At 41.6% G+C, this 16,351-nt stretch overlaps 1 protein-coding gene across 1 annotated transcript; it reads left to right on the top strand.

The window, feature by feature from the left end:
* The first annotated feature begins 7,372 nt into the window (after positions 1 to 7,372).
* On the top strand, positions 7,373 to 13,761 carry LOC141800547 (uncharacterized). The gene is made up of 2 exons (XM_074683154.1): positions 7,373 to 8,749; positions 8,839 to 13,761. Exons 1-2 carry the CDS (start codon positions 7,373 to 7,375, stop codon positions 10,543 to 10,545), a joined length of 3,084 nt encoding a protein of 1,027 aa, XP_074539255.1. The 3' UTR covers positions 10,546 to 13,761.
* The last annotated feature ends 2,590 nt before the right edge of the window (positions 13,762 to 16,351 follow it).

The following is a 16,351-nucleotide window of genomic DNA, read 5'->3' as shown; positions in this document are numbered from 1 at the left end:
AAGTTTGATTCATCTAATATGTCATTTTTATGTTTTCCTCGCCCTGCAAAGAGTTTTGGTTCATTACAGCGACTCTTTGATGCAGATTCAAGAGAGAACGAGGAATTATTATGCTTTTGTCGCACTTATACTGAAATGAGCAAAACAGAGTACAAAAACATGTAATTCTGTGTCCTGAGCCTTTTCTGTGCTGTTTTGGCATCCAGCATGTTATTGTAGATTTTTCCTATGGTCATTGCAAATTTCTTTATTCTCTGCCCTTTTTAGCTTTTTCCTGCAAATGCTGTGATATTTGACCCCCAAAATGTGAGAAACTCTCATATTTATGGGAAGATAAAAAGCAAATAAGAGTTTCAAGTTTGATTCATCTAATATGTCATTTTTATGTTTTTCTCGCTTAAGCAAAGCGCTTTTGGTGCTAAACCACGACTCTATGATGCAGGTACATGGGCACTGTAACACAATTGTGCTTTTGTCACACACTCACTGAAATGAGTAAATCAGAGTACTTTTCCCATTTCCTGAGCCTTTTCGGTGTTGATTTGTCTCATTAAGCATGTTGTCTAGTCTTTTTGTGTTTCTCGCCCTGCAAAGCGTTTTGGTTCATTACAGCGACTCTTTGATGCAGATTCAAGAGAGAACGAGGAATTATTATGCTTTTGTGGCACTTATACTAAAATGAGCAAAACAGAGCACAAAAACATGTAATTCCGTGTCCTGAGCCTTTTCTGTGCTGTTTTGGCATCCAGCATGTTATTGTAGATTTTTCCTATGGTCATTGCAAATTTCTGCATTCTCTGCCCTCTTTAGCTTTTTCCTGCAAATGCTGTGATATTTGACCCCCAAAACGTGAGAAACTCTCATATTTATGGGAAGATAAAACGCGAATATGAGTTTCAAGTTTGATTCATCTAATATGTCATTTTTATGTTTTCCTCGCTTAAGCAAAGCGCTTTTGGTGCTTAACCACGACTCTATGATGCAGGTACATGGGAACTGTAACACAATTGTGCTTTTGTCACACACTCACTGAAATGAGTAAATCAGAGTACTTTTCCCGTTTCCTGAGCCTTTTCGGTGTTGATTTGTCTCATTCAGCATGTTGTCTAGTCTTTTTGGTGTTTCTCGCCCCACATGGCGTTTTGATTTCATTACTGGGACTCTCTGATGCAGATTCAAGAGATAACTAGGAACTATTATGCTTTTGTGACACTAACACTGAAATGAGCAAAAAAGAGTACAAATACATGTAATTCCGTGCCATGAGCCTTTTCTGTGCTGTTTTGGCATCCAGCATGTTATTGTAGATTTTTCCTATGGTCACTGCAAATTTCTGCATTCTCTGCCCTCTTTAGCTTTTTCCTGCAAATGCTGTTATATTTGACCCCCAAAACGTGAGAAACTTTCAAATTCAAGGGAAGACAATTGCAAATAAGAGTTTAAAGTTTGATTCATATAATATGTCATTTTTATGTTTTCCTCGCTTAAGCAAAGCGCTTTTGGTGCTTAACCACGACTCTATGATGCAGGTACATGGAAACTGTAACACAATTGTGCTTTTGTCACACACTCACTGAAATGAGTAAATCAGAGTACTTTTCCGTTTCCTGAGCCTTTTCGGTGTTGATTTGAGACAAATCAACATTCAGCATGTTGTCTAGTCTTTTTGTGTTTCTCGCCCTGCAAAGCGTTTTGGTCCATTACAGCGACTCTTTGATGCAGATTCAAGAGAGAACGAGGAATTATTATGCTTTTGTGGCACTAATACTGAAATGAGCAAAGCAGAGCACAAATACAGGTACTTCCGTGTCCTGATCAGTATTGTTTTGGCATCCAGCATGTTATTGTAGTGCTTCCTATGGTCATTGCAAATTTCTGCATTCTCTGCCCTCTTTAGCTTTTTCCTGCAAATGCTGTGATATTTGACCCCCAAAACGTCAGAAACTCTCATATTTATGGGAAGATAAAAAGAAAATAAGAGTTTCAAGTTTGATTCATCTAATATGTCATTTTTATGTTTTCCTCGCTTAAGCAAAGCGCTTTTGGTGCTTAACCACGACTCTATGATGCAGGTACATGGGAACTGTAACACAATTGTGCTTTTGTCACACACTCACTGAAATGAGTAAATCAGAGTACTTTTTCCGTTTCCTGAGCCTTTTCGGTGTTGATTTGAGACAAATCAACATTCAGCATGTTGTCTAGTCTTTTTGTGTTTCTCGTCCTGCAAAGCGTTTTGGTTCATTACAGCGACTCTTTGATGCAGATTCAAGAGAGAACGAGGAATTATTATGCTTTTGTGGCACTAATACTGAAATGAGCAAAACAGAGCACAAATACAGGTAATTCCGTGTCCTGATCAGTATTGTTTTGGCATCCAGCATGTTATTGTAGTGCTTCCTATGGTCATTGCAAATTTCTGCATTCTCTGCCCTCTTTAGCTTTTTCCTGCAAATGCTGTGATATTTGACCCCCAAAACGTGAGAAACTCTCATATTTATGGGAAGATAAAAAGCAAATAAGAGTTTCAAGTTTGATTCAAATAATGTCATTTTTATGTTTTCCTCGCTTAAGCAAAGCGCTTTTGGTGCTAAACCACAACTCTATGATGCAGGTACATGGAAACTGTAACACAATTGTGCTTTTGTCACACACTCACTGAAATGAGTAAATCAGAGTACTTTTCCCATTTCCTGAGCCTTTTCGGTGTTGATTTGTCTCATTCAGCATGTTATCTAGTCTTTTTGTGTTTCTCGCCCCACAAAGCGTTTTGGTTCATTACAGCGACTCTCTGATGCAGATTCAGGAGATAACTAGGAACTATTATGCTTTTGTGGCACTAATACTGAAATGAGCAAAACAGAGCACAAAAACATGTAATTCCGTGTCCTGAGCCTTTTCTGTGCTGTTTTGGCATCCAGCATGTTATTGTAGATTCTCCTATGGTCATTGCAAATTTCTGCATTCTCTGCCCTCTTTAGCTTTTTCCTGCAAATGCTGTGATATTTGACCCCCAAAACGTGAGAAACTCTCATATTTATGGGAAGATAAAAAGAAAATAAGAGTTTCAAGTTTGATTCATCTAATATGTCATTTTTATGTTTTCCTCGCCCTGCAAAGAGTTTTGGTTCATTACAGCGACTCTTTGATGCAGATTCAAGAGAGAACGAGGAATTATTATGCTTTTGTGGCACTTATACTGAAATGAGCAAAACAGAGTACAAAAACATGTAATTCCGTGTCCTGAGCCTTTTCTGTGCTGTTTTGGCATCCAGCATGTTATTGTAGATTTTTCCTATGGTCATTGCAAATTTCTGCATTCTCTGCCCTCTTTAGCTTTTTCCTGCAAATGCTGTTATATTTGACCCCCAAAACGTGAGAAACTTTCAAATTCAAGGGAAGACAATTGCAAATAAGAGTTTAAAGTTTGATTCATCTAATATGTCATTTTTATGTTTTCCTCGCTTAAGCAAAGCGCTTTTGGTGCTTAACCACGACTCTATGATGCAGGTACATGGAAACTGTAACACAATTGTGCTTTTGTCACACACTCACTGAAAAGAGTAAATCAGAGTACTTTTTCCGTTTCCTGAGCCTTTTCGGTGTTGATTTGAGACAAATCAACATTCAGCATGTTGTCTAGTCTTTTTGTGTTTCTCGCCCTGCAAAGCGTTTTGGTTCATTACAGCGACTCTTTGATGCAGATTCAAGAGAGAACGAGGAATTATTATGCTTTTGTGGCACTAATACTGAAATGAGCAAAACAGAGCACAAATACAGGTAATTCCGTGTCCTGATCAGTATTGTTTTGGCATCCAGCATGTTATTGTAGTGCTTCCTATGGTCATTGCAAATTTCTTCATTCTCTGCCCTCTTTAGCTTTTTCCTGCAAATGCTGTGATATTTGACCCCCAAAATGTGAGAAACTCTCATATTTATGGGAAGATAAAAAGCAAATAAGAGTTTCAAGTTTGATTCATCTAATATGTCATTTTTATGTTTTTCTCGCTTAAGCAAAGCGCTTTTGGTGCTAAACCACGACTCTATGATGCAGGTACATGGGCACTGTCACACAATTGTGCTTTTGTCACACACTCACTGAAATGAGTAAATCAGAGTACTTTTCCCATTTCCTGAGCCTTTTCGGTGTTGATTTGTCTCATTCAGCATGTTGTCTAGTCTTTTTGGTGTTTCTCGCCCCACATGGCGTTTTGATTCATTACAGCGACTCTCTGATGCAGATTCAAGAGATAACTAGGAACTATTATGCTTTTGTGGCACTTATACTGAAATGAGCAAAACTGAGTACAAAAACATGTAATTCTGTGTCCTGAGCCTTTTCTGTGCTGTTTTGGCATCCAGCATGTTATTGTAGATTTTTCCTATGGTCATTGCAAATTTCTGCATTCTCTGCCCTTTTTAGCTTTTTCCTGCAAATGCTGTGATATTTGACCCCCAAAACGTGAGAAACTCTCATATTTATGGGAAGATAAAACGCGAATATGACTTTCAAGTTTGATTCATCTAATATGTCATTTTTATGTTTTCCTCGCTTAAGCAAAGCGCTTTTGGTGCTAAACCACGACTCTATGATGCAGGTACATGGGAACTGTAACACAATTGTGCTTTTGTCACACACTCACTGAAATGAGTAAATCAGAGTACTTTTCCCGTTTCCTGAGCCTTTTCGGTGTTGATTTGTCTCATTCAGCATGTTGTCTAGTCTTTTTGGTGTTTCTCGCCCCACATGGCGTTTTGATTTCATTACTGGGACTCTCTGATGCAGATTCAAGAGATAACTAGGAACTATTATGCTTTTGTGACACTAACACTGAAATGAGCAAAAAAGAGTACAAATACATGTAATTCCGTGCCCTGAGCCTTTTCTGTGCTGTTTTGGCATCCAGCATGTTATTGTAGATTTTTCCTATGGTCACTGCAAATTTCTGCATTCTCTGCCCTCTTTAGCTTTTTCCTGCAAATGCTGTTATATTTGACCCCCAAAACGTGAGAAACTTTCAAATTCAAGGGAAGACAATTGCAAATAAGAGTTTAAAGTTTGATTCATCTAATATGTCATTTTTATGGTTTTCTTTCTTAAGCAAAGCGCTTTTGGTGCTTAACCACAACTCTATGATGCAGGTACATGGGAACTGTAACACAATTGTGCTTTTGTCACACACTTACTGCAATGAAAAAATCAGAGTACTTTTCCCATTTCCTGAGCCTTTTCGGTGTTGATTTGAGACAAATCAACATTCAGCATGTTGTCTAGTCTTTTTGTGTTTCTCGCCCTGCAAAGCGTTTTGGTTCATTACAGCGACTCTTAGATGCAGATTCAAGAGAGAACGAGGAATTATTATGCTTTTGTGGCACTAATACTGAAATGAGCAAAACAGAGCACAAATACAGGTACTTCCGTGTCCTGATCAGTATTGTTTTGGCATCCAGCATGTTATTGTAGTGCTTCCTATGGTCATTGCAAATTTCTTTATTCTCTGCCCTCTTTAGCTTTTTCCTGCAAATGCTGTGATATTTGACCCCCAAAACGTCAGAAACTCTCATATTTATGGGAAGATAAAAAGAAAATAAGAGTTTCAAGTTTGATTCATCTAATAATGTCATTTTTATGTTTTCCTCGCTTAAGCAATGCGCTTTTGGTGCTTAACCACGACTCTATGATGCAGGTACATGGGAACTGTAACACAATTGTGCTTTTGTCACACACTCACTGAAATGAGTAAATCAGAGGACTTTTTCCGTTTCCTGAGCCTTTTCGGTGTTGATTTGAGACAAATCAACATTCAGCATGTTGTCTAGTCTTTTTGTGTTTCTCGTCCTGCAAAGCGTTTTGGTTCATTACAGCGACTCTTTGATGCAGATTCAAGAGAGAACGAGGAATTATTATGCTTTTGTGGCACTAATACTGAAATGAGCAAAACAGAGCACAAATACAGGTAATTCCGTGTCCTGATCAGTATTGTTTTGGCATCCAGCATGTTATTGTAGTGCTTCCTATGGTCATTGCAAATTTCTGCATTCTCTGCCCTCTTTAGCTTTTTCCTGCAAATGCTGTGATATTTGACCCCCAAAACGTGAGAAACTCTCATATTTATGGGAAGATAAAAAGCAAATAAGAGTTTCAAGTTTGATTCAAATAATGTCATTTTTATGTTTTCCTCGCTTAAGCAAAGCGCTTTTGGTGCTAAACCACAACTCTATGATGCAGGTACATGGAAACTGTAACACAATTGTGCTTTTGTCACACACTCACTGAAATGAGTAAATCAGAGTACTTTTCCCATTTCCTGAGCCTTTTCGGTGTTGATTTGTCTCATTCAGCATGTTATCTAGTCTTTTTGTGTTTCTCGCCCCACAAAGCGTTTTGGTTCATTACAGCGACTCTCTGATGCAGATTCAAGAGATAACTAGGAACTATTATGCTTTTGTGGCACTAATACTGAAATGAGCAAAACAGAGTACAAAAACATGTAATTCCGTGTCCTGAGCCTTTTCTGTGCTGTTTTGGCATCCAGCATGTTATTGTAGATTTTTCCTATGGTCATTGCAAATTTCTTTATTCTCTGCCCTCTTTAGCTTTTTCCTGCAAATGCTGTGATATTTGACCCCCAAAACGTCAGAAACTCTCATATTTATGGGAAGATAAAAAGAAAATAAGAGTTTCAAGTTTGATTCATCTAATATGTCATTTTTATGTTTTCCTCGCTTAAGCAATGCGCTTTTGGTGCTTAACCACGACTCTATGATGCAGGTACATGGGAACTGTAACACAATTGTGCTTTTGTCACACACTCACTGAAATGAGTAAATCAGAGGACTTTTTCCGTTTCCTGAGCCTTTTCGGTGTTGATTTGAGACAAATCAACATTCAGCATGTTGTCTAGTCTTTTTGTGTTTCTCGTCCTGCAAAGCGTTTTGGTTCATTACAGCGACTCTCTGATGCAGATTCAGGAGATAACTAGGAACTATTATGCTTTTGTGGCACTAATACTGAAATGAGCAAAACAGAGCACAAAAACATGTAATTCCGTGTCCTGAGCCTTTTCTGTGCTGTTTTGGCATCCAGCATGAAGCTTAGCGGAAGTTCAATCAGAAAGACTATCTTCCTGGCATGCCCCTTTTCTGTCTCTGTCTTTAACCGCTTCCTCATAACTCCACCTCTCATCTCCTTTTTCTCCCAATCACAGTCAGTCACCTATTCTCTCTCAGCCAATCCGTCGTAGCTGTCATATTTAAATATGCTCTCTCTCTCTGCAGCCGGTCAGCTGTCATTCAGCGAAAAGGTGACGTGTCAAATCGTATGGCTCTTACTTTCGTATTGTTTCTCTGTGTTTTTGCCGCTTGCTGCATCATGTCCGACACCGACTCCGATACCATGCTGGAGCACCTGAATCCATCTGGCGAACTCTTGCTCGAAGCAGCCCAGTCCTCTTCAGCGCAACGCCGGAGTGTTCGTATCGCTCAAGCCGAGTATGAGTTCTTATACTCCCAGCTAAAAGCTAGCGGCATCTCCCCAGCCCCCGGGCTTCAGCTGTCTCAGCTAAAGGAGCTGGCAAGTTTGGTGTCTATCAGCGGCTCTCCCAACGGTTCCTCAGCCTCAGGCGGAGAAGCTGCCGGATCCTCAGTGTCCTCCCGCGGGCGTAAGCGATCCAGGTCTGCGGCCACCATCCGTCCGAAAAAGAGGATTTCTTCTAGAGCAGCTTCTGCCGCTGCTTCAAACCCAGCCGAGTTTCCCGCCGCCCATTCGGCTCCTCCTGCTGCAGCTGCCGTGGGCACCGCTCCTCGTGCTGCGGCCGCTCCTCCTGCTGCCGATGGCGTCTACACCGCTCCTCCTGTGGGCACTGCTGCTGGCGCTGCTGCCGCCGCTGGCGCTCCTCCTGTGGCCGCTGCTGCTGGCACTGCAGCTGCCGCTGCTGCTGCAGCTGCCGCTCCTCATGCTGCGGCTGTCCAGGATATCATTCTATCTAACATTCAACAACTGGTGAGATCTGTCCAAAACATTGACTCTCGTCTCAGGAGCGTAGAATCTGCTTCAGCTCCCTCGCTCCAGTCTGTTGTTTCTCTGCCGGCCATTAACAACTCAATAGTCTCGCCACCTCAAAGTCTGGCATCCGCTGTTCCCGCTCCCATGTTAGGTAGGCCTTACATTCCCACAGCAGCAAACATTTCTCCGAGTCTTAGACAAAAAATCCTGCAAGGTAAATACGTCAACCTGGTTAGCATCATCCTTCCATCTCCAGAGTGTGATCAAAAAATCTCTTCTAACGAGAATGTGTCAGTCATTCTTAAATCATCCGATCCCCGTATGTCCAGAGATCTCTCCATAGGGGAGTTTCTCGTAGCGTTCGGGATATACAGAGATGTCATCTGTGCTGTCTATCCCGAACGTAGAATAGAACTAGATGCTTATCTAGCACTGATCGGCGACCTGAATATCAGATACGGGAAAAATCTCTTCTATCAATACCACAAAGCTTTCGCTAACAAGGCTGCTTTGCACATTTCTCAATCCAATTTGCTACTTAACTGGTCAGTATTAGATTCTGAGATCCTCATCATGCTCATCGGGGGCTCCCAGGCCGTGTCCTGCCACCTATGCGGCAATTTAGGTCACCCTCAGTCCCTGTGCCCTCAGCTGCCTTTCACGCATCAAGCCTCTCGATCGGCAGATCCTTCCTCCTCCAGTGCTCCTTCGGCGCCATCTATGACTGACAAACGCGGTAGAAAGGTGGAGTTTTTCAACAACAAGCCAATATGCAATAACTTCAATGAGAATATTTGTACTTACCCAGACTGCTTTTTTCTCCACGTTTGCAGCGCGTGCAAGGATGCGCACCCCAAATCAGTGTGCCCCCGCCGTCTGATCCCAGCGCGTCTGGCACGCGCTCAGCAATCAAACCGGCGCAACTCAAAAAACTCCTGAAAATCCATCCATCTACTCCATTAAACGTTCAAGCCCTGGCAGCAGAACTGTTAAATCACCCTGACTCTTCTTTCACTAATCACCTGCTCACCGGACTGTCTCAAGGGTTTCGTGTGGGCGTCGTCGCCCTCCCGGACATTAATTTTGTTTCAAAAAATTTGCAGTCCGCCACGAATGAACCAGATATTGTGACTCAGCTGCTAGGGAAAGAGCTCAATAAAGGTTACTTGATCGGCCCCTTTGACTCCCCTCCTTTTCCAGTGTTTCGCACCAGTCCCATAGGTGTGGCCACCAGAAAATACTCTGGCAAGAAAAGGCTCATTTTCGATTTGTCAGCTCCGCGCTCAGGCCCCATTATGAGCGTCAATAGCCTCATTCCTCCCGTTCCTTTTTCTTTGCATTATTCTACCGTGGACAACGCCATCAAATTAATAAAAATAGCCGGTAGGGGAGCCTGGTTATCTAAAGCAGATATCACCGATGCCTTTAAAATCGTCCCCATCCATCCTTCTCAATGGCACCTCTTCGGCGTTAAGTGGGACCAAAAATTTTATTTTGCTGTTAGACTTACTTTCGGCTGTAGGAGTAGTCCTTTCATTTTTAATCTTGTCTCTGAGGCCCTCTGCTGGATTTTGCTAAATAACATCAGACTCCCAGCAGTGCTCCATCTTCTGGATGATTTTCTGCTCATTGATCCCCCTCATGACAACTCCTGTTCCTCCCTGACTAAATTAAAGCAGCTGTTTAACAAGCTCGGCGTGCCTCTCTCTGACGAGAAAACTTTAGGCCCCGCTACATCTTTAGAATTTTTAGGCATCACACTCGATACCTCAGCCATGAAAGCTTCTCTTCCAGAGCAGAAACTCGAACGCATTCGTAGCATCTGTCAGTCCCTCTCATCTTCAGGTTCCTTTTCAAAACAGCAGTTACTGTCTCTTCTGGGTCATCTTAACTTCGCAATGCGCATTATTCCTCAGGGTCGCTCCTTCATTTCTAGGCTGTTAGATTTGGCCTCCTCCGTCCCAAATCTACACGATCAATTAGAGCTAGACGAAGGCTGCCGCTCCGACTTGAAATTTTGGTCGGAGCTGCTAGATCAGTGGAACGGCATTTCGTTCTTCTACGACGACATCGTGCACTCTTCCGACGCCATTCAATTTTTCACGGATGCGGCCCCATCCGTAGGTTTTGGGGGGTTTTATCAAGGCCAGTGGTTCGCTGATCACTGGCCCTCTTCTTTTTCAGAGCTAGATTTTTCTTCTGCTCTCTACGAGATCTATCCCATCGCCGTAGCATGCCACGTCTGGGGTCATCTCTGGCATCGTAAACGGATTGCGGTGCTCTGCGATAATCAAGCCGTAGTGGAGATAATTAACAAAGGTCGTTCTTCCAGCTGCGCAATCATGCCCTTCATGAGGCGAATCACCTGGTTATCAGTTAATCTTAATTTCATTATCACCGCTCGCCACGTGCCTGGTCAATTTAATGCCATTGCTGACTCACTGTCCCGTTTCAAATTTCAGGTTTTCCGGAATCTCTGCCCGGATGCCAATACTCAACCTACACCTGTCCCCTCTCTGAACGAGCTGGCCCTGTATTAGTTAATCCCCTTCTTTCCCCGTTTCTGTTATCCGCAAGATATTACATGAGGAAAGGGCTAGCAGCTTCCACGTTAAAATTGTATGATTTTGCTTGGATCACCTTTGCAACTTTTTGTTTCAACATTAATGTTCCATTAAAACCTGTTCACATCATAAACATCTGCGCTTTTATCACTTACTGCTCCGATGTTCGCCATTTCAAGCCGCAGTACATCCGTGGCTTGCTCGCTGGTATTCAGTTCAACATTAGATGTCATGATCCCTCCTTTCCCAGCCTTTTTTCAAACCCCTCAATTAAGCTTTTGCTCAAGGGCATCTCGAAATGTTTTCCCTCTAAGCCAAACAATAGAAGACCCATTACCCTTTCCATTCTTCATCGAATTTTGTCTGTTCTTCATGAAGGTTTATTTTCCCCGTATGTCGATGCACTTTTAAGCAGCGTGTTTTTACTCGCATTTTACGGATTCTTGAGAATCAGTGAATTTACCACTCCTTCTCTTGCTTTCAACCCCTCAGTAGATATTTCCTTTTCCGATTTAACTTTTTCTCCTGGACACTATAACCTCTTCCTCAAACATTCAAAAGCAAAAGGTGCATGCTCCATAATCATCTCTCAAATCGACTCTCCTTTTTGCCCGTATAAGGCTATGGTTAAATATTTACGCCTCAGATCTGCTGCTGGTCCTTCTCCTCTTTTTCTCACCCCTGATAATAATCCCATGTCGAAAACTTGGTTTAATCTTCATCTCAGAAAAGTGCTCATCTCATGTAAACTCTCGCCCCTTCATTATTCTAGTCACTCATTTCGCATAGGTGCTGCCACTACAGCAGCAGCACAAGGCATCCCGTCTTCTTCACTCCAGCAGATGGGCCGTTGGTCTTCCTCTGCTTATACTTCGTACATTCGTCCTGACTCCACCTCCATTCTGGAGGCTCAAAGATCCCTGAAACCCTGATTCGTAAGTAATTCATTTCTCTGGTGGTGGTGCTGCTTTTAGCTGCAGTTTACTCTGTGGTCATTCTTTCACTCATTTTTAACAAGTTTGATGTTCTGTCGTAAATCTCCGCCATCTACTTTCATCTACTTTTTCTCTGTCGTCATTCCTTTAAAACAAATAAATAAATAATAATAATTATAATAATAATAATATATAAACCTACATTCTTCCATTTTATTCTCCAACTAATATCATCTTCGTTTTCAGCAGCTGTCTCACAGCCTCCTACTGATCATTGCCTCTTCATCAGTAGCGTATCACGGCACCCGGCTTGGTTCCTCTCCATCATCAGTCGTTTCTCAACTTCCTGTTCTGCCCCTGCCTATCATATCTCTATTCATTTATACTATCTAGCTAACTTCACACTGTTCGTTTTCTCTATCAGCAGTTGTCTCGCTGCATTCGACTAATCCTCTCCTCTCTACCAGCAGCGTCTCACAGCATTCGGCTGGACTTCCTCTCTCTATCGACAGCTGACTCTCAGCATCCTGCTGTCATCTTCTCTCCATCAGCGCTGTCTCACAGCATTCGCCTGATCATCTCCTCTCTATCAGCAGCTGTCTCACAGCATCCGGCTGATCATCTCCTCTCTATCAGCAGCTGTCTCACAGCATCCGGCTGATCATCTCCTCTCTATCAGCAGCTGTCTCACAGCATCCGGCTGATCATCTCTCTATCAGCAGCTGTCTCCCAGCATCCGGCTGATCATCTCTCTATCAGCAGCTGTCTCACAGCATCCGGCTGATCCTATCTCTATCAGCAGCTGTCTCCCAGCATTCTGCTGTTTTCTCCTCTCTATCAGCCGCTGTCTCACAGCGTCCGGCTGATCATCTCTCTATCAGCAGCTTCTCATAGCATTCGACTGGTTTCTCCTCTACAACAGCAGTTGTTTCAACACTTCCAGTTTATCCTTATCTCTCATATCTCTATTCGTCTATCTCATCCTGCTAATATATTAAATGTCCTTTTTATCAGCTGCTGTTCACAGCGTCCAACTGTATACCCACTACATTAGTAGCGGTCGCATAACATCCGGCAAACTGTCCTACGTTCATACCTGCATTCGCTCATCTTTCCGGCTAATACTATTCTGTTCTTCTTTGCCATTATCAACTATTTTACAGCATTTGGCTCATATGCCCTCTCCGTCAACTGCTAATCACAGCAACCCAGGCTGATTCGTTTTACCTTTCTACATTGATCGCCTTTCTTTTCTGGTTAATATTTATTTAATTTTGTCTCTACTATCTGCAACTGTTTCTCAGCCTCCAAGTGATATCTCCTCTCCAGCAGCGCTTTCAGCTTTTTGGCTGATTTCTCTTTTCTTCCCTGTTCTCTCGTTTTCTCCTTAGCTGCCTTATCTCAATTTGTTATCAATGTCATTTCTTTCTAAATCAATCCTTGACCAGTCCGTTTTCATTATGAATCACTTCACTTCTCTTCCGCAGTGTTATTCATATTTCATAAATTGTGATTCACTTTGCAAATTTCGATGTCCTTTAATTCCTGTCTCTTTTTCTGTTTAGCGTCAAGTTTCAGGTATGGTATACCTTATCTTGGGGGGAAGTTCACGGGAGCATCAATCATTCCTCATGCTCCTGAAACGATCACTTCCTGCGGGGTCTAAGCGCCAAAGACTTTTTCACTCATCAATTCTTTATCTGTTTCATTAAAATTGGTCACTCATACTATTTGTCTCCTCTTCCTTATTAGTCTTTCCTGATTGAAATGAAGCTTAGCGGAAGTTCAATCAGAAAGACTATCTTCCTGGCATGCCCCTTTTCTGTCTCTGTCTTTAACCGCTTCCTCATAACTCCACCTCTCATCTCCTTTTTCTCCCAATCACAGTCAGTCACCTATTCTCTCAGCCAATCCGTCGTAGCTGTCATATTTAAATATGCTCTCTCTCTCTGCAGCCGGTCAGCTGTCATTCAGCGAAAAGGTCCTCAAACCCACCTCCACCCCTTCACCACCCCATCAGGTCTCGGTCATCCCTCAAGTCTCAACCAAGCATCTCACTCCTTCACCACCACCAGTGTCTAGGCTCCGGGGGGAAGTTCACGGGAGCATCAATCATTCCTCATGCTCCTGAAACGATCACTTCCTGCGGGGTCTAAGCGCCAAAGACTTTTTCACTCATCAATTCTTTATCTGTTTCATTAAAATTGGTCACTCATACTATTTGTCTCCTCTTCCTTATTAGTCTTTCCTGATTGAAATGTTATTGTAGATTTTTCCTATGGTCATTGCAAATTTCTGCATTCTCTGCCCTCTTTAGCTTTTTCCTGCAAATGCTGTGATATTTGACCCCCAAAACGTGAGAAACTCTCATATTTATGGGAAGATAAAAAGAAAATAAGAGTTTCAAGTTTGATTCATCTAATATGTCATTTTTATGTTTTCCTCGCCCTGCAAAGAGTTTTGGTTCATTACAGCGACTCTTTGATGCAGATTCAAGAGAGAACGAGGAATTATTATGCTTTTGTGGCACTTATACTGAAATGAGCAAAACAGAGTACAAAAACATGTAATTCCGTGTCCTGAGCCTTTTCTGTGCTGTTTTGGCATCCAGCATGTTATTGTAGATTTTTCCTATGGTCATTGCAAATTTCTGCATTCTCTGCCCTCTTTAGCTTTTTCCTGCAAATGCTGTTATATTTGACCCCCAAAACGTGAGAAACTTTCAAATTCAAGGGAAGACAATTGCAAATAAGAGTTTAAAGTTTGATTCATATAATATGTCATTTTTATGTTTTCCTCGCTTAAGCAAAGCGCTTTTGGTGCTTAACCACGACTCTATGATGCAGGTACATGGAAACTGTAACACAATTGTGCTTTTGTCACACACTCACTGAAAAGAGTAAATCAGAGTACTTTTTCCGTTTCCTGAGCCTTTTCGGTGTTGATTTGAGACAAATCAACATTCAGCATGTTGTCTAGTCTTTTTGTGTTTCTCGCCCTGCAAAGCGTTTTGGTTCATTACAGCGACTCTTTGATGCAGATTCAAGAGAGAACGAGGAATTATTATGCTTTTGTGGCACTAATACTGAAATGAGCAAAACAGAGCACAAATACAGGTAATTCCGTGTCCTGATCAGTATTGTTTTGGCATCCAGCATGTTATTGTAGTGCTTCCTATGGTCATTGCAAATTTCTTCATTCTCTGCCCTCTTTAGCTTTTTCCTGCAAATGCTGTGATATTTGACCCCCAAAATGTGAGAAACTCTCATATTTATGGGAAGATAAAAAGCAAATAAGAGTTTCAAGTTTGATTCATCTAATATGTCATTTTTATGTTTTTCTCGCTTAAGCAAAGCGCTTTTGGTGCTAAACCACGACTCTATGATGCAGGTACATGGGCACTGTCACACAATTGTGCTTTTGTCACACACTCACTGAAATGAGTAAATCAGAGTACTTTTCCCATTTCCTGAGCCTTTTCGGTGTTGATTTGTCTCATTCAGCATGTTGTCTAGTCTTTTTGGTGTTTCTCGCCCCACATGGCGTTTTGATTCATTACAGCGACTCTCTGATGCAGATTCAAGAGATAACTAGGAACTATTATGCTTTTGTGGCACTTATACTGAAATGAGCAAAACTGAGTACAAAAACATGTAATTCTGTGTCCTGAGCCTTTTCTGTGCTGTTTTGGCATCCAGCATGTTATTGTAGATTTTTCCTATGGTCATTGCAAATTTCTGCATTCTCTGCCCTTTTTAGCTTTTTCCTGCAAATGCTGTGATATTTGACCCCCAAAACGTGAGAAACTCTCATATTTATGGGAAGATAAAACGCGAATATGACTTTCAAGTTTGATTCATCTAATATGTCATTTTTATGTTTTCCTCGCTTAAGCAAAGCGCTTTTGGTGCTTAACCACGACTCTATGATGCAGGTACATGGGAACTGTAACACAATTGTGCTTTTGTCACACACTCACTGCAATGAAAAAATCAGAGTACTTTTTCCATTTCCTGAGCCTTTTCGGTGTTGATTTGAGACAAATCAACATTCAGCATGTTGTCTAGTCTTTTTGTGTTTCTCGCCCTGCAAAGCGTTTTGGTTCATTACAGCGACTCTTTGATGCAGATTCAAGAGAGAACGAGGAATTATTATGCTTTTGTGGCACTAATACTGAAATGAGCAAAACAGAGCACAAATACAGGTAATTCCGTGTCCTGATCAGTATTGTTTTGGCATCCAGCATGTTATTGTAGTGCTTCCTATGGTCATTGCAAATTTCTGCATTCTCTGCCCTCTTTAGCTTTTTCCTGCAAATGCTGTTATATTTGACCCCCAAAACGTGAGAAACTTTCAAATTCAAGGGAAGACAATTGCAAATAAGAGTTTAAAGTTTGATTCATATAATATGTCATTTTTATGTTTTCCTCGCTTAAGCAAAGCGCTTTTGGTGCTTAACCACGACTCTATGATGCAGGTACATGGAAACTGTAACACAATTGTGCTTTTGTCACACACTCACTGAAAAGAGTAAATCAGAGTACTTTTTCCGTTTCCTGAGCCTTTTCGGTGTTGATTTGTCTCATTCAGCATGTTGTCTAGTCTTTTTGTGTTTCTCGCCCTGCAAAGCGTTTTGGTTCATTACAGCGACTCTTTGATGCAGATTCAAGAGAGAACGAGGAATTATTATGCTTTTGTGGCACTAATACTGAAATGAGCAAAACAGAGCACAAATACAGGTACTTCCGTGTCCTGATCAGTATTGTTTTGGCATCCAGCATGTTATTGTAGTGCTTCCTATGGTCATTGCAAATTTCTTTATTCTCTGCCCTCTTTAGCTTTTTCCT

The sequence above is a fragment of the Halichoeres trimaculatus genome, unplaced genomic scaffold, assembly GCF_033239565.1.
Source record: "Halichoeres trimaculatus isolate MK-OKI-2021-1 unplaced genomic scaffold, fHalTri1.1 fHalTri1_scaffold_12, whole genome shotgun sequence".
Classification (NCBI taxonomy): domain Eukaryota; kingdom Metazoa; phylum Chordata; class Actinopteri; order Labriformes; family Labridae; genus Halichoeres; species Halichoeres trimaculatus.
The sequence above is the reverse complement of the archived record's forward strand: the minus strand, read 5'-3'. Positions and strand labels throughout refer to the sequence as shown.